A 21,594-nucleotide genomic window follows, 5' to 3' on the forward strand; every position below is an offset into this window, starting at 1 on the left:
GAGGCGCCCCCTAGGGCTGCTGGGAGTTGTAGTCCTGCGCAGGGAGGAAGCGCGCGCTCTGCAGCGGCTGGCAAGGGGCTCGGAGACTACAGGTCCCGCCGTGCACCGCGCGCCCTATAACTCATGCCTCAAGAATCCATCCCAGGCGGCCTGCAGCGCCCGGGCCCGCTACGGCCTGTCAAGAGTGGGGCTGGGAGGGAGGTGGGCGCCGGGGGCTCCTGCTTGTGTCGCTAATAAGCGGCTTGAGCTGACGGTGGCTTTACACAGATACAACAGCGGCGGGGCCAGAGCACCCCTACAGCTGTTGGAAGCTTGCAGCTGGAATCGCACGGGGCACTAGTGAACCTGGCCTGACTGCCCTTTGCACCACTGCCTAGTGCAAGGAAAAGGAACGCTGCACGCAGCACGCGTGACCCTGGCACTATTGCTGAGGCCAGGGTAAAACTGTGGAACAAACTCTCACAGGATCCACGAGCTGCTACCGATTCCCCCCAGCTGCCGTGCCAAGCACAAAGTGCATTTCTTTGATCTGCTTCCACTCGTGAAAACACGGCGCACGGCCGACACCTCAGCCACCATTATTTCTAAAAATTGCCAAAAGAATGTTCAGGAATCACTTCCTTGTGCAATTCTCCACCTGCGAGGACAAGGACGAGAGAAGGCGAGAACCACATGGAAGAGTCCAGTCAAGTGACTTCCACAGCCCTCAGGCATGGAGGCGCTGGCTGCAACAGAACAGACTGAACGGCCAAGGCAAGGCACACAGGGGCGCCCAGCGGGGGGGCAAGTGGGACAATTTGCCCCGGGCCCTGCAGGGGCCCCCATGAGAGTTTTTGGTGGGTCTTCGGTTGCAGGTCCTTCAGTGCCGCCAAACACACCCAGATTGAGTGAAGGACCCAATGCCAAAGACCTGGAGCTCCTTCTGCTCCGGGTCTTCGGCGGTGGGTCCTTCACTCACTCCAGGACCTGCCACCGAAGGGCCCCAAAGACCTGGAGCGGAAGGACCCCCGCCCCCAAAGACCCCAGGCCCCCTGAATCCTCTGGGCGGCCCTGGGCATGCGCACACGCAGTGATTCCCCAGCGCTGCTGGCTCCTCTGTAGCTCTGCTTTGCTCTGTAGGGCCAGGCGTGTGTTATCCAGCACCAAGCAGGGCCTTGGCCCTAAACCCATTTCAAAGCACTCTACAAACATGCTCTGAGAAAACCTGCATGAGATGGTGAATAACGACATCCCCTCCTCTCTGGTCTGAGCAGTGACGTGACTTGCCCCAGGACTCTTAGTGGGACGGTGTCAGGGCCAGGAGGCCTGGAGCCGCTGAGCACGTTACAGTAAATAGCGTTCTACAATCCAGCCTTGCGGGAAGCAGAGTGAAATGAGAGACTGGGCTCCTTTCCAACACATTGTGATACAGTTAAACCTAAAAATGACCCCACAATGAACCTCCCCATCAACCCAAGCTCTGCTTTCCCACGCGGGACCAGAGCCTTTCCAATGGAAAACAAACTCCAGAAGCAGCGGGGCAAGCATGCTGCCTCTGTGCTAAGCATGACTTGAGAGGGCAGTAACCCCCGGAGATTTGTTCTAGCCCGGAGGGCTGGGAGCAGGGCTCGTTCAGTGCCAGCCAAAAGCCTGAAGCACTTCTTGCTACATCCAACTGCAGACTGTGGCACGGGGGGCTAGTGGAGGCTGGTGGTAAGTCACTGCCCTCTGCTAGAATGCGTCACGGGGCCTGCTTGGCACTTCTGTGAATTTCTTCTGCACAGCAAAGGGGCAGAGACTGCCGCTCTCACCCAGGTAGCTGGGTAAAGCGAGATGCCCCGTAGGGTCTGGAATTTGACCCACTCTCCCCGCTTACAGCTGCACAGCAGGTCAGCTGAGCTGGGAGCGTCTGTGCGAACAGTGCAGAGCTCAGCATGTCTGGGAGCACGGCCTCACGGCTCCTGGGTTCTCCGCCGAAGCTGGCAGCAGGGAGAGGCAAAGGCCCGAAATCAGGGACCGGTGCAAAGCGTCCATGCAGACGATGTAAAAGGCGGGGGGATCCCTTCCCCCAGCATCCGTGAGTTTCCTGGGTCATTTCTGATACAAACATTTTTTAACTGCAACTGTGAAGGGCCGGGGCCAAAGGCACAGGGATCGTAGGTGACGTCGGCACTTACATGAGCGACATTCGTGCCCCTGTTCCTCCAGAGTCTGGCTTTGTCCTGCTTCTGGAAAGTGACGCGGCTCCCTACAGGCCGGCTACGCCAGAGGGAACTGGTAAACCGATGGGAGGCAACAAGGCAAGGCTGGTGCTTTTAAGTCCCGGCCCTGGGCTGAGTGGCTAGCTGTACACGCAGGAGGCAGGATTCAAACCCCGTTAGCAGCGGAGGGGCTCACGCCCGGCCCAGAGGGCTCTGCTCTCACTGACCAGGCAGGAGTTAAACATGAACACGCTTACGCCAAGGTACTGCCGAGTGCATTAAGGGATTAACGGGACTGCAGAGATTTGTGCAGCCGCAGCAGCAGGATAACAGCACTGCGAACATGCAGGGACCATGCAGAGCGGCGCCTGGGCAACTGCTCCCTCTAGAGGCGACGTGGATGAGGGCTCTGCCGTGCCCCACCACCACCTCGCTCAGTGGGGCAGGAGTCCCGCTCCAGCAGGCTGACAGAAAGCGGCCGGCCGGCCTGGAGCCCCCCTTGGCTGTGTCCAAGCAAACAGTGCGCACCAAGCGGGATGGAGCTCGACCTCACTCGCGCCCACTGCCCCTGCACCCCGAGGGTCCCGTAATGCGCCCTGAGCTCCAGCCTTGGGCCGAGCGCACCAGGGCCATTTCAGGACCCACACGGACACGGCGTGGGCAGCTGGCTAGAGCCACGTAGCCTGCCCCACGTTCCTGTGCACGTAGCTAAGCCCGTGTGCGCACCCTGGGCGGACGCAGCCCCAGGCCTGCTGCTGGTTTGGGGGCAACACGTCACCCATAGAGAAATGGCTCTTTAAAAACCAGGAACCGTCACTGCCCTGGAGATCTGACCCCGGGAGAAGGGATTTAAAAAAAAACAACAAAAAAAAAACAAAAAAAAACAGCACCCCAGCAGCTAGAGATTAAAGTCATTTTATTTTTAAATTCTAGAAGTTTCTCTGTCAGTATTTTAACCAAAGAGCTGTGTGTCCACCAGCGAGGCGGGAAGGAGAGACAGGCAGTTAGTAAAATAGACTCTCTGTACATAAACGGGCTGGGCCTGGGTTTCCTACCACCTCCCAGGCAGCTGGAAAGAGGCTGGTTATAAAAATAGTGTTGTGGCCTTGCCGAGCCGGAGGGGTTAAGGCCATTCGATCGTGTAGCCCAGGACGCCAGGTCTGCGCACACCAGCTGGAGCACTTGAGATGCTAGAAGCTCTCTGAGGCAGGCCCAGCTTTGTTCGGTATCCGCGCAGCTCCTGGCACCTTGGGGTCCTGGACCCGGCCCAGGGCAACACAAGTGGCTCCATTGGAAGACTCCGTGCGGGAAGAGGACCACGCTGGATGGCTCTAAGGCACTTTTAAACCGGTACGAGCAGGCCTCCTGCTGGGGACATCCCCCCAACCACAGGTACAAGAGCTGGTACCCTCCAGCGGGCGTGAACCGGCGCATCACTGCTCTCACTGCCTGAGCTGGGCCGCTGGCCCGGCGTGTATAAAATAGGCCACAGATTCAGTCTTTACTCTGTATTCCTTACAAAAATAATTCATCACTCCCAGCTCCTCATCTCAGCCGTCGCACTTTACCAAGGTCGGGATCACGGTCCCCAAGTTACAGATGGGGAAACTGAGGCACAAAGGGTGAAGTGACTTGCCCAAGATCGCCCAGCAGCACGGCCAGGAATAGACCCCAGGGCTCCTGAGTCCCAGTCCAGTGCTCTAGCCACCAGGCCACGCTCCCCTCCAATTGGCTGAAAACTGCAGTGGGAGGGGAGCGGAAGGAGGCATTGGCACTGCAGGGCTCCTCTGGCACAGGCCCAACCCGATACCCAGCCCAGGAACAGCCCGAGCAAAGCAGGAGCATGGAAGATTCTGCACTCTCCTGGGCTGAGGGCTCTGGCTAGAGGAACACGCCGTCCCAGCCTTCCCAGAGATGGGGAGGGAAATGCTGCCAGCTGGGCGACTGCCCCCCCGCAGAGGAGCTGGGGGCAGCGAAGCTACCACAGCCCCCCGGTGCCCCTGCAGGCCCCAGGCTTTGCGGCAGGGTTACGGGGCAGGGCTCGTATTGAAGCATCCTCTGACTCTGCCCCGGCGTGGCCAGGCTGGGGTCCTGGAGGAGCCGTTCCAGGGTGGAGGAAGCTGCCCTGCACCCCAGGCAGGTTTGGATTCAGAGGGTCCTGGGCAGCAGGCAGGGGGCGTTTCCAGCCCCACATGGGGGGTCCCCAGAGGGACCGACCAGCACCCTACCAGTGCAGGGCCAGGCCCCGCCAGTCCTGGGATCCATCCCACGCTGCCGGCGGCAGGGGCACAAATGCCAGAACTCCTGCTGCCAGGGCGGACATGCTGCTCCTTGGCAGAGGCTGGGGAATCGCTTCTCCGTGGGGCTGCGGCGGGGGGGATTCCCAAGCCCCAGACACAGGTCAGAAGGCAGCTGGATCAGCCAGGAACCGCCGCAGTGCTGCATCTGCCCCGATAGCCCTGGGGCAGGGGGTCTGTCCCTGGCAGCGGGGGCCCTGGGCAGCTCAGATCTTGATGAAGAGGATGCTGGTGACCAGGGCGAAGCCGCCGAGGAGCAGGATGACCTTGAGGATCCTCTGCTCGGAGGAGCTGAGCTCGTGCGGCAGGATCTCCAGGAAGGTGATGTAGATGAAGGTGCCGGTGGCCAGCCCCTCCAGCACGCTGCGGGAGAGCTGGTGCAGGGCGCCCGAGGTCTCCGTCAGGGCCACCCCCAGGCCGATCCCCAGCGGGGACATGAGGGCGAAGAGCAGCAGGCAGCCAACCACAGCCCGGGGGCGCAGCCGGCCCTGCAGCAGCTTGAGCGAGAGGCTGAAGGCGATGACGCACTTGTGGATAAGCAGGGCCAGGCAGATCTCCAGCACCTTGGCGCTGGCCTCCTGCAGCCCCACGGCCAGCCCCTCGAAGACGGAGTGCAGCGAGAGCGAGAAGACCAGGATGAAGGAGCGGATGGCCGAGTGCGCATTGAAGTCAACGTGCAGGTGGGGGCGCTCCTGGGCAGGGCCCCAGGCCGGGTGCCAGTGCTGGGCCTGGACGGTGCCGTCCTGGGCCGAGGCCCCCAGCAGAGCTCGCGTCTCCTCCAGGGAGCCGGACTGGTCCTTGTAGGCCAGCACAATCTGCTCCATGACCAGCACCAGGAAGAAGCCCATGGCCAGGATGAACTCCTGCAGGGGGAACTGGAGCTGCAGAGGGAAGAGGCAGGTCATGAGGAGCTCAGCACCTCCCCCTCCTCCCCAGGTGCCCCGTCCCCTCGCCCCAGGGCCTCACACCCTGCCCGCCCCCCCAGCAGCCATCTTGCTGCTAAGCAGGCGACGGGCCCCGCGGGAGGTGGGAGGCAGAGAAGGGGGCCCCATTTCCAGCTCCAGAGGGTTCAGCGCCACTGGTCGCAGGGGGCACAACGCGCTGTCCCCACCTGCACGCTGCAGCTCCCCCCACCCAGTGAGGGGCATGGCTGGGGCCCGGGGGCTGCCCCCAGCAGGGAGCAGGGAGTCGGCTTTTCCCTTTGCACGGTCCTGGGGCCAGAGGGGCATTGCTAGGATTTTAATCAGCCCTCTGCCCAGCCTAGCCCCCAGCTTCCCCCGCACTCCTATGGGGGCCATGTCCCCGGCAGACCCCCGAGCCAGGCGCCCCAGAGCTCCCCCCCCCCCCCCCGCCAGGGCTGCTGGAGCAGAAGGCATCACTGCCGAGAAGCTGGGGCCGCGGCTGCCAGGAAGCCGTGTGGGAAGGCCGGACGGGGGCGGGGGAGGATCTTCAATGAGGCAAGCGGCTCCAGTGAGTCACCACAAGCCCCTGCCGTCCAATAGGCCAGGCTGTGCCCGGCCCAGCCCCACCACCGCCCCCCAGCCATTGCAGGGACACCGGGTGTGCAAACAGCAACAGGCCCTGGCCCCGGGCAGCCCTGCCCGGCCCCAGAGCCCCCTCCCCACCCTGCCCCAGCCAGGAGCTCTGCATCTCAGCACACAGAGCGTCCCCACTGCCCCCCAGCCACCCCCATTCCATAGCCCTGAAAATCCCACTCCACAAACCACCCGCCCCAGGCCTGTGTCCAGAGCCCCACGGCTTCCCCACAGGCAGCCGCCGACCAGACCTGAGCGGGCAGCAGCAGAGGGTGCAGCCCCCAGCCCAGGGGCTAAGTCTCCCACAGAGCCCACCCGGCTCTGGGCCAGGGCCTCTGGGTGCTCCCGTTACACACAGACTCCAGAGCAGAAGGGAGCATTGTGCCCAACGTGTCTGGCCTCCGGCATCGCACACACTTACGGTGACTCTCAGGGCAGCCAGCGCTTCGTTGATGCTCGCCAGGTAGTCGGGGACCAGATCAAGGAGGCAGGTAGCCAGGAACACGCCACCCGCAAAGCAGCTCACCAGGCTCAGGACCTTTCTGCGCGTGTCTGCCAGGGAGGGAGACACGAATGATGCGCCCAGGCGGGGAGACGCACGGCTCTGCCGCTCTGCCAAGGTGCCAATTTGTCTTGCCAGCCACCCGGGCAGCAAGCTGGGCTCCAAGACTGGACCCCTTCAGGGTCCGATCGTGCCGCTGGGCGAGTAGCAAAGCCACGTGCCGCTGGGCGAGTTACGAATGCACAGTCTGCCCCAAGCCCTGCCCTGCCCGTGACGTGGGGGCGGGGGGGGGGACACAGACACAGCGGGGTGCCTGGAGCCCATCACCCCGAGCCCCTGGCCTGGAACGCCAGTGCATTTCCCCGGCCCCATCTCTCTGCCCCCCAGCCCCAGGTGCGACTGGCCACGAGGACGCCCGGGCTCTGGCTCAGCGGCAGTGAAATGCTGCAGGTTCTCAATGCTTACGCCTGCCTGTGGCGTCGCCCCCAAACCGCCCCCGGGCAGCAGAGCCCCCAGCGGCAGAACAGCCAGCAGGAGCCTGGTCCTGTGGGTAAGGTGCTGGCTTTGATCCTGCCTCCACCACTGACCCTAGGTGAAGCTCTCTGATCTCAGCCATGCCCCCACCTCACCCCATACCCTGGGGTGATCATGCTGCCCCAGACCCTGGGTCTGGCTGCTTAGTCACCAGACACTTGGAGCCCGGGGCCAGGGTCACCTCTTTGCCGTGCTGAGCAGCAGCTGCCCCGGAGCCTGGCGCTCCCGCAGGCCAGGCCTTACCCAGGGAACCGGCTCCGCTCCCGTGTGGCCGGAAGACGCAGAGTGGAGCCAGGCCGCACAAGATGGTCAGCAGCAGCAGCGTCACCAGGGAGCCCAGCTTCACCTCCAAGCCTGTGGGGGACCGGAGTGCAGCCATGCTGGAGCCAGGGCTCCAGATCATCTGGTCGGGGTTGGCCCTGGGCCCCGGCCACTCAGCCATGGCCCTGGAGCAGCTGGAAAGGCCTCTCCTGCTCCCTGTGTTCCCCTCGGGGGGCGCACGGCCTGTCCGCAGCGCAGGAGCCGAGAAGCTCAGCTAGCAGGAGTCTTGGCCTGCCTCCGAAAGCAACAGGAGAGAGCCCCCTCCGCGAGCGGCGTCTGCCCTGCGAACGCAAAACTGACATCAGCAGACCCGACCGTGGCTGGCCAGCCGCCCCCCCTGCCCCCGATGCCACAGGGGCTAGTTAGCTGGGGGACCAACGCACCCCATGCTCTCAATCTTGCTGGCATCGGGGGCCAGGCTGAGTCATCCGGACTCCAACACCCCGGTTCAGTTACGGGTTTAACCCGAGCCCCAGAACAGCTGCTCCAGGATGGCCCCGCATGTGTCACAGGGCTCAGGGGAGCGGCGCTGGGCGGCTGGATGGGGTTCCCTAACACAAGACAGGGCACCAGCCCCTTTGGTCAGGTGCTGCCCCAGAAGAGGCCATCTAGGAAGGATCCCCCCCAGAGAAGGAACAATTAACCAGCCAGTCTGAGTTCCTCCCCTGCCGGCCAGGAATGGATGAACTTAAAACACTCCTCCCCCCCACCCCCAATCTCCTAGCAAATCTCAGCTCCCAGGCACTTCCGACCCAGCATGTGACTCATGCCATGTTCCCAGCACATTCCTCCTGGGTGACCAAGGGGCCTTCACCCCCTGGCCCCAAGGCAGGGCTGGCCCCAGCCGAGGAACACAGGCTGCATTCCTCCTGGCGCGACCCTGCTAACTCATGTGGGGTCGCACCGGGGGGAACCTGGCCCCTTATCTGGGAAAGACCCAGAAAAAGGAGATTTGAGGACTCCGCCCTGACCCAAGCCAGCAGGCGGCCTGGGATCCCAGCCTGCCCTAAGCTAGCTGGGGATTTCAGGACTCCACGTACCCAGGAAAGGAAGCCCATATGCCCACCCGGGTTTGCCCCAAGTGTCCTGAGCTGCCAAACAGCAGCTTTGGGCAAGTTCTCCGGGGTTCAGAGCCAGCGCTGGCTCTGAGCTCTCCCGAGTCGTTCAGGCAACAACGCTGGGAGTTTTGAACCCTCTCCCACCCACAGACAACCAATGGTCTTAAGATCAAAGTTTCCTTGGGAGTATTTATAAGCGGGTCTGCAGGGCAGAGGCTGGTACTTCCCAATGACCGGGGTACAGCCACCCCGAGAGAGGGGCAGCAACTCCGAAACATCCGGACAGGATGGGAAAGGCAGGGCCCTGTCTCCGCGCAGGGAAACCTTCGCTCTTCCTCACAGCGTGCTCTGGCAAGAGCTGCCGCCCGGGTCGCGCCAGGTACAGCACTTCGGGGCTCTCCGGAGCGTCGCCCACATCACCTCCTCGCAAGAGCTCTGCTGTCCCCATCCCCACAGGAGCGGGACCCACGCCTTGGCTGGCCTTAGCTACTGTCACGTGCCTGGGAAGGGCAGTGTTAGCCCGTTTCATGGAGAAACTGAGGCACAGAAAGGCAGCTGCCCAAACACACAGAGCATCAGGCCTTCCCGGCTCCCAGCGTACACCCCGCCCTGACCCCACAGCAGCGCCACCTCCAGCCCTCTTCAGTACCAACAACGACCTAGTTCTCATGACTGAGCCGCTCGGGAGCCCCCCAAGGCCGGGACAGGGGCAGGTTTTTAGCAGCCCTGGGCCAGCAGCACGAACACAGACCGGGGGGGGGGGGGGAGGGCGTACCCCCCCGGTAGAAAACCAACCCAGCTCCAGCTAGAGAGCAAGTGGGGGTGGGGGAATGTGGGCCTGCCAGGTCCTACAGGGTCTGGCCCTGGGGGGCAGTCAGGGGGCAGCTGGAGGGGGGGCCCGGCTGGGGAGGGGGGGCCCGGCTGAAGGGAGGGGGCGGTTGGAGGGGGGGGCCCGGTTGGGCGCAGAGGCGGTTGGAGGGGGGGCCCGGCTGAAGGGAGGGGGGAGCCTGACTGCAGGGAGGGGGGGCCCGGCTGGGGAGGGGGGGGCTGACTGCAGGGAGGGGGCGGTTGGAGGGGGGGGGCCCGGCTGGGGAGAGGGGCTGGAGGGGGGGGCGGTTGGAGGGGGGGGGCCCGGCTGGAGGGGGGATCGGACCTGCCGCCCCGGGGACGGGGCTACTCGCTGGGGAGGGGGGGGCTGACTGCAGGGAGGGGGGGGCCCGGCTGAAGGGAGGGGGCGGTTGGAGGGGGGGCCCGGCTAGGGAGAGGGGGCGGCTGGAGGGGGGGGGCGGTGGAGGGGGGATCTGACCTGCCGCCCCGGGGACGGGGCTACTCGCTGGGGGGGGGGGGCCGATCCCGGGGGCTCCCCCCGCCCGCACTCACCTCTGGCCCTTCGCTACTTTGTGTCCGGGCCCGGTGCGGGCTGTGGCTGAGCGTTCGGAAGGGGCGTGGCCGGGGAAGCGCTTTCCGCCAATGGGGACGCGGAGGACCAGCGAGTGGCATCGCACAGGAGCCAATGAAAAGCACGGAGATCCAGAGCCCGCCCCCTCACTGCCCCCCAGCCCAGCGGCAGCCCAGGCCGGGCTCCAGGGCCGTGTCTACACTAGGGCTAGTGACCCCGCACACCGCTCGCCCCGCCCGACAAAGAGCCGCGTGGGGGCGAGGGAGGCCTGGCGGGGGGTCTGTGCCGGGCATAGGGTCCCGCTCCTCCGCCCTGCCAGAGCCTTTCAGCTCCGAGTGCGGACACCCACGGCAGGGCGGGCAGCCGGCTTTGCACCGGAGCCTGAACCCTCCACGCCACCGCCAGTGCGGACGAGGCCCAGGCGGAAGGTGCGCTGCTAACCCGTTTACACGATCCCAGTTGGAGCTCTCAGCCCCTGCCAGCTAACCCGTGTTACGAGCGACAGCTGCCAAGGCCAGATCCTTGCAGGCATGGCCCACGCCCCCGCCCTGGTCACCCTGCCCCAGGATAACGTCTCAAAGCTGCAGCCAGCCTGTTCCACAGCGTCAGGGAAGGCGCTACAAGAACAGGCGTCCTTGTGGCGCCTTAGAGCCTGACACATTTATTTGAGTATAAGCTTCCATGGGCTACAGCCCACTTCATCGGCTGCATAGACTGGAACATATAGTGAGGCGATAGATACACATGCAGAGAACGTGAAAAGGTGGGAGTTGCCCAACCAACTCTAAGAGGCTAATTCATTAAGAGGAAAAACGTTTGTAGTGAGAATCAAGATGGCCCATTTCAGACAGTTGACAAGAAGGTGTGAGGATACTTAACACGGGGGAAATAGATTCAATGTGTGCAATGGCTCAGCCATTCCCAGTCTCTATTCAAGCCTAAATTGATAGTGTCTAATTTGCATATTCATTCAAGTTCAGTTTCTCGTTGGAGTCTGTTTTTGAAGCTTTTCTGTTGCAAAATTGCCACCTTTAGGTCTGTGACTGAGTGGCCAGAGAGGCTGACGTGTCTCGTACTGGTTTGGGGTTTTGTAGGGAAGGCTCTAGTCTTCACTGGACAAACCCGGGTGAGTCTAGAGAAAAATCAGTGGGGAAACGCAGGCTGCAGGGACAGGGCCACCCAGGGGGGAACAGGACAGTTGGCCTTAGGCCCCGAAACCGAGCGGCATTGCGATCTGGCATGGGGGGGGTCGCAGCACCGCCCACGTTTGACCCAGCCGTCCTGTGACTGGGCCAATCCTGGGCCGTGCTGCGACCCTGCACATCAGGTCACGATGCCTGGAGCAGAAGCTGCTGCTGCAGGGGGTGTGTGGGGTTCCCCTAACCACACCCCAATGCTGGGGCCTTCCCTCAGGGGTCACTTTCTTGGCAGGGTGGCGGGGGGCTTCAGTTGCAGATTTTGCCCCTGGGCCCTAAAAACCTCTGTGCGGCTCTGAGAGCCCCAGACAGCTGGTTAGCAAAGCCAGCAGCTGATGGCCCCATAACACCTTCCAGCAACACCCTGCATCCCAGCTCTGCCTGCCCCCTGCTAGAGGGCAGCGTGCTGGCCCCTGGATGACAGCTCCCGGCCAAAGGAAAAGAAGCAGTAACGGTGGGGGAAGAGTGAGATTGGGGGTAGGAGGAGCCTGTTCTGTGCTGTGCCTTGTTCCCCATCAGTAACCTCCTGGGATCCGGGCTTTTCCAGCCGGGAGGGGGTCATAGGCAGAGCGTCATTTGGAACGAAAGAGGCGCCGGGGCTACGAATTGCCAGCCCCAGAGGGGCCGGGGCTACGAATCGCCAGCCCCAGAGGTGCCGGGGCTCAGCCCTGGAAGCCTCGATACAAAGTAAGCCCTGGTTTTAGGTGGCTGCCCCAGTACCACTGCCCAGGTCTGATCCAGCCCCTCCGCCTGCCCCCCATTGGCTCCTGATTTACACCAGCCCGGTGGGCTGAGAGGAGGATCAGGCCCTGGGCAGGATCATGCCAAGCCCAGCTGCATCCTGCTGCCAAACCGGCTCCTGGGACAAAGCACTTTTCTTCACACTGGCTGCACAGAGCTGCCTGCAGCCCCACCTCAGGCGGGTCAACGTCCAACCTCCTCCGCCCGCCTGCGAGCTGCTTAAAAGGGCAGTGCCTGGGGCTGGCGGCGCAGCATTTGCTAATGGGCCCAGCCGTGTGCCTGGGTCTGCCAGCTTGCCCTGGGGGCCAGCCACCACCCAGCAACTTCCCAGCACTGGTGTTGGTGCCGTCTCCTCATCCTCACCTACTGTGATCTCATTTATCCCCCTCGCCATGCACCTGTCTATCCCTCCAGCCCGACACACCCAGCACCTATCTATCCCCCCACCTGTCTATCCCTCCAGCCCGACACACCCAGCACCTAGCTATCCCCCCACCTGTCTATCCCTCCAGCCCGACACACCCAGCACCTATCTATCCCCCCACCTGTCTATCCCTCCAGCCCATCACCTAGCTAGCTAGCTACCCCCAAACTCCCCTGTCTATCCCTCCAGCCCGACACACCCAGCATCTGTCTAAACTAACCTACCTAGTCCCTATGCCCCATCTAACTATCCATCCCCATACACGCCCCATCTATCTAGCTATCCATCCAATCTAGCTAGCCCCATACCCCCAGCTATCTAGCCACACTCCCCCCCACACACACTCACTGCTGTTGTGTAATGATCATCACCCCAGCTCTCTTCACCCCCACTAGAGTCAATGCACTTTGTAAATGGAGACCCGAAGCCCCAGCACCCCTGGGGGAGCCAGATGGGGCTGTGGCCAGATTTTAGTCAGAGTGCGAATCAGATCTGGTGAGATCTCCAGTCCCGAATCCTGAGCCCTTTGGTGTTTCCCCTTCCTTCGCTAGTGAGACGAAACTCCCCCGGGGCTGCCCTCACGCCCGCTGGTGCCACGTCAGACTCCACTGACATCAGCCGGACTGTACTGGGGCGAAGTCAGCCCCAGCGAGCACTTTGCACAAGCTACAAAGGACCCAGGTTTGCTTCCGTAAAGCTACACTGGTGGGACCAGCAATTTCAGCAGGGTGGGTCTGTGCGTGTGACACCAGAGGTGGGTGTGTGCCTGCACACGAGCCCATTTGTGTGTGTGAGAGACAGACCCTGCCTGTGAGAGAGATCACGTGACTCCACGTGTGACTGTGTGTGTGTGCGAGCGATCACGTGACTGGACGTGTGACCCAGTGTGTGATTGGGCGGGTGCCTGCCATTGCCAGCAGGGTGGGTGGTGCTGCTGCCCGATGGGCTGGCTATGCCGGGAAGGATGCGGGGCCCTGGTTAAGCGTGGGAGGAGGGACAGCATGAGGCCCCCCCAGTTCACTGGGCCGAGTGCTGGAGCTGACACACACACGACACCGCAACCTGGCCTGTTGCTTCTTCCCTCCACGATTTGCCGCTCCAGCCTGGAGGGGACGGGGGGAAATACCTGGGCTGAGCAGCACCAGGGGACAATGCGTAACGAAGGGGCAGCCCCCCACCGACGCGCCTCCGTTTGCCAGAGGGGCGCTGGAGAGCAATACCCAAGGCCCTCTCCCCACAGCCCCTGCCCCCCTCTTTGCAGGGCTCCCCACTCCCCTCCCCTGCCCAGGCCTGTGTCTCTGGGCCCGGGCCCCTTGCAGGGAAATCCAGTCCACTGAATGCCAAGAGCCAGGCCCGAAGCCTCCACCCGCCACACCCGCTGGCAGCTAAAGCCCCTGCCTCGGCTGGGGGCACTGGGTGCCAAGGAGCCCTTGGCCCTTTTAAGGCCCGGGGTGGGCGTTGGCTGGGGCTGTCCAGGATGCCGAGATCCTGGTCTGAAGCAAAAGGCTGCGGTGTTAGGTGCAACCAGTCTGGCTGGGTAACAACCTGCTCCCTGGAACGAGGCGAAGGTAGGTTGTGCGGCATAATCGCCCCAGGCCCAGCCCTGGGGGCCCCGCACCAGGGCATGGTGCCCCCCAGCCACTCCCAGCCGGCGCCTGGCGCTCAGTAACCAGGGGATTGTAGAAACGCCGCTCTCAGCGGGAACAGGCACCTCCTGGGGGTGGGTGAGGCGGGGACACACTCAGCTTCGCAGCCAGGGCCTTGCAAACCAGCAGAAAGTGTTTCCCGTGTGTGTGTGTGTACACGCGTGTGGCTCTGCACGCATGTTCACTGTGTGCGTGTGCACACGTGCTGTGGGAGTTTGCACGTATGCTGCGTGTACGGCTGGGTGGCGAGCGTGTGACTGTGCACCCACGGGTGCTCAGAGGGGTGCTCAGGGAGCTGCAGCGCCAGGCCCCGCTCACAGGTGAGGCGCATGCAGGTGAAAGTCACTGTGGCTCTGCCCTGCCCCCTGCACAGCCGGGCTGCCTGCAGCGCTGGCAGGATTTTCTGTTCTGAATCGCTGGGTCCCCAGGGCGCAGCCTCCTGTGCACCAGAGGGTCGCAAGGGGACGCCCAGCCAGGCCCGAGGGTGCGCAGGGTGCTCCAGCCCTGCCTGGCGCTCTAGGAGGGCTGGGGGAGGTGGGCAGTGCCGCTGCCTGACGTGCTCCTGTCTGTCTCTGTCCGTCCCAGATGGGGGAGCCCGGCAGCCCCGCACTCCAGGCTGTTCTCTTCGAGCTGTGCCCCAGCAGCGCCGTACCGAGCCCAGATCCCCCATTCGCCCGCCCAGAGCCGGCTCCCCCCCCGGAGCAGGGCTTTGAGACGTGGGCAGTCAGCGGGGGCAGCGTGAGTCGGGGGCCAAATGCGGGGGGGAGGGCAAGCCGGGGCTCAGACACCAGCCCAGGTGGGCTCCCCAGGTCACTGTAGGACGCCTGCTCTGCAGCACCAGGGCAGGAGCAACATACCCCATAGCCGGCTCCGCGCTGCCCAGGGCCTTAGCCCCGCGGGGCCCCGCCTGCCTGGGGGGGGTCCCTCTCTGCCAGCCTTCTGAGGCAGCCACCTCTGGGGAGGGAGCCAGCAGCTGTCCCACCACATGCAGCCGCACTGCACCGGCCGGGGGCCGAAGGGTCCCGTTGGGGCTGCGGAGATGGGCTTTGACCCGGGCAAGGGAGGTCAGGCCCCCACTCGTGGCAGACAGGCCCTGGCATTGCCGAAAGCGCCAGCAGGGAGGTCTGGGCAAGGCAGCACGTCCAGGTGCCCCCAGCCCCATTCTGGGGCACTGCCCACAACCCCGAGGTGCCCCCTTCCCGTGCCGGGCAGGCCAGGGCCGCCAGCTCCAGCCAATGTCCCCGGTGCCCGTTGCAGGGGCTGAACGACAGTGAGCCCGAGGACTTCCTCAACGTGCTCATCAACCCTAACGAGGTGTACAGCCTGGGCAGCGCGCAGGCCTCCCCGGGCAGCGACAGCGGCATCTCGGACGAGCCCGGCTCGGACAGCCCCCAGCCCGGCGAAGGGGCCCCCGCCGCCTTCTGCGCCGTCGTCTGCGACCCGAGCGAACCCCTGCCCAGCGACGTGGTCTCCATCCAGCTGGGTGAGCACGGGCAGCCGGCTCTGGGCACGGATAACAGCCGCGGAGACGCCAGCGCTGGGCTCCCTGCCCCTCCCCAGGCTGGAGTGCAGCCTCAGGGCGAGGGGAGTCAGTCGTCCCCCTGAATCCTCCACGCTGCCCCTTGTCCTGCCTATGGGGCGGCCGGCGGAGACGAGCGCTCCGTGTAACCTGCCACGTTGCATGCTGGGAGCTCCCCTCCGTGCCCCTCTGTCCATCCATTCCCCTGCCCCCCAGCTCTCTGCTGCACTTTGTACCCCGACGTCCCCTGGGCCCTTGCCCCTCACCCCAGGAACAATAATCAGCATTTTAGCCCCCGCCGGCCGAGGCCCAGCAGCACCTCCCCCCTCACAGCTGGGAAGCAGAGAGGCGGGCGGGGGGGCTGAGGGCAGCGTCCGAGGCCCCCACGCCTGGGGACGCTCGCCCAGGTGGAGGTGGGCCGGGGGATGGGCCAGAGGAGCAGGATCCCTGCTCAGTCCCGGCCTTAGAGCTCCCCCCATTCCTGCCCCACCTTCCCCAGGCTGGGCTCACGGGAGGGGGCTCTGCCCCAGGGAAGCAGCCATCCCTGCCTCATGCCTGACCCCTGTGCTGCGTCTCTGGCCCCAGGTGACTGGCCGCCCCCCTTGCTGATCCCTGACGCCTGCATCGTGAATGAGCTGCCGTCTGCACCCCCGTCCGCCGTGGCCAGGCCTGGCACGGTGCCCGTGCTCGTGAGCGCTGGGGACATGCAGGCAGCTGTGGCCCTGGTAAGTCGGCTCAGGATCCCCCTCCTCTCACGCTGGACTGGCCAAGGCGGCTTTCCCGGGGGGGGGGGGAAGGGCCGGGCAGGACTCGGCTCCCCCCTGGTCTTTGTGAGAAGGTGGCACAATGCCCCTGGTCCCGCCCACAGCCCCCCACACCCCCACCAGGATCCCCAGTAGCTGAGCACCTGGCACAGTGCCCGAGGTGCCGCCCCTGGTCCCACCCACAGCCCCCCACGCCCCCCACCAGGATCCCCAGTAGCTGAGCACCTGGCACAGTGCCCGAGGTCCCGCCCACAGCCCCCCACGCCCCCCACCAGGATCCCCAGTAGCTGAGCACCTGGCACAGTGCCCGAGGTGCCGCCCCTGTCCCCGCCGCAGCAGAGTGAGGGTCGCGCCCCTCCCGGCCCTGAGGGATGTGGAGGGCTGGGGGAAGGGGAGGGGGGACCCCCGCCCCGGGCTCTGCAGAAAGTGATTCTCTCCAGCAGCTGCAGTTCCCGGATCTCTTCCTGACGGACGAGGAGAAGCGGCTGCTGTCGCAAGAGGGGGTGTCGCTGCCCAGTAACCTGCCCCTCACCAAGGTACAGGAGCCAGCGGGCGTGAGTGTGCGGGTGGGAGCCAGGACCATCCTGAGCGTGCCTCCAAGTGTGCAAGGAGCGTGCAAGCCTGCACGAGGGCACGTGCAAGTACCCGTGTGCGCAGGCCCAAGCAGGAGAGGGTGACTGCTGGTGCGAGTTTGCAGGGCAGAGCCTGTCCTGCCTCCGGCATGCGGCCGGCCCCAGGGCAGGGAGTGGCCAGTCCAGCTCCACCCACCTGGCTGTTAACCCGCAGGGCGAGGGGAGCCCTGGGGAGGGTCAGACCAGAGACAAGAACAGGACTTGCCCCCCCAAACCCGGCTCCCTGCAGCTGGGACCCCTGAACCCTGGGGGGGACGTGAGCAGCGCTGCTGGAGGGCCGGGGCAGACACCCCACTGAGCTCTCAGGCTGCGTCTGCCCCCCAGGCCGAGGAGCGGCTCCTGAAGAAGGTGCGGAGGAAGATCCGGAACAAGCAGTCAGCCCAGGACAGCCGGCGGCGGAAGAAGGAATACATCGACGGGCTGGAGAGCCGGTGAGAGCCCCCCCGCCCCACACACAGACCCCCCACGAGGGCACTGCCGGCCCTGCTCAGAGCCAGACACTGGGAGCGTCCCCCACTGCCGAGCTGACCCTTCTCCGGCAGCTCCTGTGCCAAGGGTGCCAGCCGTCTGCCCTGCCACAGCCAGGAGTCTGTGCGTCCCGGGGGCAGGGGGTGCTCGCCTGGGCTCTGGGAGGGCAGCTGGCCAGGACCCGAACCCCCCTTACTCTCTTCTCCTGGCAGGGTGGCAGCATGTTCAGCCCAGAACCAGCAGCTGCAGAAGAAGGTGCAGGAGCTGGAGAAACACAATGTGTGAGTGCGATGGGACCACACCCCCCCACACCCCTCCCAGAGCCAGGAGAGATCCCAGGCGTCCTGTCTCCCCTCCCCCCCCTGCAACTGCTAGACCCCACTCCCCTGCCAGAGCCAGGAGAGAACCCAGGAGTCCTGGCTCCCATCCCCCCCCACTCTAACCGCTAGACCCCACTCCCCTGCCAGAGCCAGGAGAGAACCCAGGCATCCTGTCTCCCCTCCCCCCCTGCAACTGCTAGACCCCACTCCCCTGCCAGAGCCAGGAGAGAACCCAGGAGTCCTGGCTCCCATCCCCCCCACTCTAACTGCTAGAACCCACTCCCCTCCCAGAGCCAGGAGAGAACCCAGGAGTCCTGGCTCCCATCCCCCCCCACTCTAACCGCTAGACCCCACTCCCCTGCCAGAGCCAGGAGAGAACCCAGGCGTCCTGGCTCCCAGCCCCCCCTCCCCTGTTTCCCACCCCCCGAGGATCAGGGTGCATTAACAGAGCTGTGGGGAAGCCACTGGAAGGTGCAGGGGCGTTGGAGGGTGGCTGGTGATGCAGGGGGTCCCTGACATGATGGTGGCACAAAGGCCACTGGGTGAGCACCCGCCTGGCTCCGCTGCTGGGTTCTGTGCCCCCTCCCCCCTCAGGAGCCCCCCTCGAACGCTGTCTCCCCCCACAGGTCCCTGCTGGGCCAGCTGCGAAAGCTGCAAGCGCTGATCAAACCCACGTCCAGCAAGGCAGCGCAGACCAGCACCTGCGTCCTGGTATGGGCCGAGCTCCCGCGCTCGCGGCCCACACACGGCATGAACCACCCGGCCCCACACACGGCCTGCTCCGGGGCGGGCACAGATCTCCCAGCCCCACACACGGCACAGAGCACCTGGCCCCACACACGGCACAGAGCACCTGGCCCCACACACGGCCTGCTCCGGGGCGGGCACAAATCTCCCGGCCCCACACACGGCACAAATCTCCCGGCCCCACACACGGCACAAATCTCCCGGCCCCACGCACGGCACAGAGCACGTGGCTGAACACACGGCCTGCTCCAGGGTGGGCACAGAGCACAGGGCCACACACACTTACCACCCCCGACGCAGACGCCTCTGCCCCAGGTACAGCCCCCTGTGCGGGGGGGCCTGGGCATCCAGGATGGCGACACCCACGCAGCAGTGCCCACAATCCACGTCTACACACAGCCCTGCACAGCCACACAGTCCTGCTCCTGTGCACACCCACAGCCCGGCCCCGCTGTGCACCCACTGACCCCCCCGAGCACCCCCCCTCCCCCTGCTCCTGTGCACACCCACAGCCCGGCCCCGCTGTGCACCCACTGACCCCCCCGAGCACCCCCCCAGAACCCCCCCCGAGCACACACCCCCTCCCCCCGCTCCTGTGCACACCCACAGCCCGGCCCCGCTGTGCACCCACTGACCCCCCCCGAGCTCCCCCCCAGAACCCCCCCCGAGCACACACACCCTCCCCCCGCTCCTGTGCACACCCACAGCCCGGCCCCGCTGTGCACCCACTGACCCCCCCGAGCCCCCCCCAGAACCCCCCCCGAGCACACACCCCCTCCCCCCGCTCCTGTGCACCCCCACAGCCCCGGCCCCGCTGTGCACCCACTGACCCCCCCGAGCCCCCCCCAGAACCCCCCCGAGCACACACACCCTCCCCCCGCTTCTGTGCAACCCCACATCCCCGGCCCCGCTGTGCACCCACTGACCCCCCAGAACCCCCCCCAGAACCCCCCCCCGAGCACACACCCCCTCCCCCCGCTCTTGTGCACACCCACAGCCCCGGCCCCGCGGTGCTCCCCCTACCCCCCCCCCGAGCCCCCCCCCGAACCCCCCCCGAGCACACACCCCCTCCCCCCGCTCCTGTGCACACCCACAGCCCAGCCCCGCTGTGCACCCACTGACCCCCCCGAGCACAGGGGCTGAGCTTTGATCCTTCTCCCTCCTCCTGCAGATCCTGATCTTCTCCCTGGGACTGATCCTCTGCCCCAGCTACAGCCCCCTGCGCGGGGGGGCGCAGGGCAGCCGGGGCGGCTACCAGCCCACGGGAGGTAACAGCCGGGACGCTGGGGGGTGGGGCGGAGCTTCCCCCTAGACCCAGGGAGGGGTCAGAACCGAACCCCCCCACCCCAGGGCTGACCCCCTCCAAGGAGCTCCCCGGAGCTGTTCCCCTCCTGGCGCTGCCCGGCCTGGCGCTGCCCAAAGGGACCTGTCCAGAGACACGGCCACAAACAGCATCTGTCTCCCCCCCCCCCGCGCCCCCGCCCCACCGGCACAGGGCCCCCCCGCGCCCCCGCCCCACCGGCACAGGGCCCCCCCCGCGCCCCTGCCCCACTGGCACAGGGCCCCCTGCCCCACCAGCCCCCTGCACAGGGCCCCCCCCGCCCCACTGGCACAGGGCCCCCTGCCCCACCAGCCCCCAGCACAGGGCCCCCCCCACACCCCCGCCCCACCGGCACAGGGCCCCCCCGCACCCCCGCCCCACTGGCACAGGGCCCCCCCCGCGCCCCCGCCCCACCAGCCCCCAGCACAGGGCCCCCCCCACACCCCTGCCCCACTGGCACAGGGTTTGCCCTGCCAGCCAGCCCCTAATGCTGCCCTTCCCCCCACACCCCAGTGCTCTCCAGGAACATCCTGAACCAGGGGGAGTTCTCAGAACTGGCCGAAGCCCCCGGCCCCCAGGAGCCGCCGGCCCCAGAGCCTGAACCACCCCTGGGGGAGCAGCTGGGGCCCGAGGCTGCGGTGCAGGATGGAGTGGAAGGGGCAGACGGGAGCCAGAAGGGCACAAACGTATCCGCTCAGGCCCAGCTGGAGCAGCCGGCGGCTCCCATGGGGCTGCCCCAGGGGAACGGACCTGGAGCCAGCAGGGACGCAGCTAAGTCAGCGCATGGCGACGAGATGTGAGGGCAGCAGGGACCAGACGGGCCGGAGAGCTGCATTCCCAGGGCAGGGCAGCGGCAAACCACAGCAGACGAGCAAAGGAAGCAAATTCTGACGGCACTTGGGATAAACCGGTGTTTGACCCCCCCCTTGGCAGCCCAGGTAAGAAAGGTGGGAAACTAGGGACACCCCGAAACTCTTCCCAGCCTGCCTGGAAATGGGAGCGCGGCGGGTGAATTGGGAGGGTGGAACCAACCTGAGCGGAGAGCGGTTAAAGCATCTCAGAGTCCCGGACGATTGTGTGTTGATCGCCGAAAACACCATCAGGCTCCAGAACACGCGGCGAGAACTCGACGCACGAAGCCGCCCCCGTGGGACTGAAGAGTCACCGCTCCAAAGGGAAATGCCCTGGGTCGGGCACCTGGCCAGAAGCCTGAATAACAGTCAGTGGCGAACCAATGGAGGAGGCCAAGACATTGCCATGCGCCCTGCTCAGGAAGCTGAACTCGGCCAAGGCCGCAGGAACTTCGTGCGCGTTCAATTCTGGCCAGGAGGCTTTTCACTGGAAGGAAATAAGTAGCCAGAGTCAAGCTCCGCCCACGACCCCCCAGCTCCACCCACAATTCCACATTGCCCAGCTGGTTCTACTAAAATGCTCAGCCAGGCAATTGTCCACCATTAGGTTCCAGAGTCAGCGCCGTACCCCAGGCTGCTGGCGCCTCTCTCTGTGCTCTCTGCTGACGCGGGGGTGCAGCACCGTGGCGGGGGGGGAGGGGCAGTTTCGTGGGAACCAAAAGGGCTAGAAATGTTCCGTTTTAGACAAAAGCTTTAATGCTGCCGGCTGCACCAGGTGCAGACGGGAAAAGGCCGGTCTGGGCAGAGCCTGCCCCTGGCGCGTTGCAGGGAGCTGGGTTCGTATCGCAGGGAGTGCTAGTGGCACTGCTGTTTTCTATTATGAGCCCCCACCCACCCCGTGCCAGTGGCGGGTGGCGTCTCTAGTTAATAAAATATCCTGTTGAGTTTTCACCCGGCTCTGGGTTGGTCTCGGTCAGGTGGCTCCGGGCGCAGAGCATGAGCACACATTGCCATGAGGATCTCAAAGCACCTAATAGGCTCTGCAGAAACATCGGGCTTGCTTCACCTAGCACTGAAATGCAGCTACCTCTGGGGTGGCCTCGGCAGCTGTGCGACAGCAACATACACAACAGATTGGG

The 21,594-nt window shown here is 65.1% G+C and overlaps 2 protein-coding genes across 5 annotated transcripts; one reads left to right on the plus strand and one right to left on the minus strand.

Moving 5' to 3' along the window:
- Positions 1 to 3,079: 3,079 nt before the first annotated feature.
- SLC39A1 (solute carrier family 39 member 1) lies at positions 3,080 to 9,879 on the minus strand. Of its 2 annotated transcripts, none has more exons than XM_044991714.1 (4): positions 9,808 to 9,879; positions 7,292 to 7,650; positions 6,434 to 6,564; positions 3,080 to 5,358 (listed from the first exon to the last, which is right to left on the minus strand). In XM_044991714.1, exons 2-4 carry the CDS (start codon positions 7,488 to 7,490, stop codon positions 4,684 to 4,686), a joined length of 1,005 nt encoding a protein of 334 aa, XP_044847649.1. In that variant the 5' UTR covers positions 7,491 to 7,650; positions 9,808 to 9,879; the 3' UTR covers positions 3,080 to 4,683. The 2 variants fall into 2 exon arrangements, with proteins under 2 accessions (XP_044847649.1, XP_044847650.1); XM_044991715.1 differs by lacking the exon at positions 9,808 to 9,879 and adding an exon at positions 9,581 to 9,604.
- Positions 9,880 to 12,692: 2,813 nt separating this feature from the next.
- CREB3L4 (cAMP responsive element binding protein 3 like 4) lies at positions 12,693 to 21,339 on the plus strand. Of its 3 annotated transcripts, none has more exons than XM_044991513.1 (10): positions 12,693 to 12,915; positions 14,419 to 14,571; positions 15,091 to 15,316; positions 15,938 to 16,077; positions 16,557 to 16,652; positions 17,073 to 17,179; positions 17,429 to 17,497; positions 18,163 to 18,247; positions 19,455 to 19,551; positions 20,118 to 21,339. In XM_044991513.1, exons 2-10 carry the CDS (start codon positions 14,419 to 14,421, stop codon positions 20,402 to 20,404), a joined length of 1,260 nt encoding a protein of 419 aa, XP_044847448.1. In that variant the 5' UTR covers positions 12,693 to 12,915; the 3' UTR covers positions 20,405 to 21,339. The 3 variants fall into 3 exon arrangements, with proteins under 3 accessions (XP_044847448.1, XP_044847447.1, XP_044847449.1); XM_044991512.1 differs by lacking the exon at positions 12,693 to 12,915 and adding an exon at positions 13,683 to 13,755; XM_044991514.1 differs by lacking the exon at positions 12,693 to 12,915 and adding an exon at positions 13,683 to 13,755 and having other exon boundaries at positions 16,560 to 16,652.
- The last annotated feature ends 255 nt before the right edge of the window (positions 21,340 to 21,594 follow it).

This window comes from Mauremys mutica, chromosome 17 (assembly GCF_020497125.1).
Source record: "Mauremys mutica isolate MM-2020 ecotype Southern chromosome 17, ASM2049712v1, whole genome shotgun sequence".
In the NCBI taxonomy this organism is placed as follows: domain Eukaryota; kingdom Metazoa; phylum Chordata; order Testudines; family Geoemydidae; genus Mauremys; species Mauremys mutica.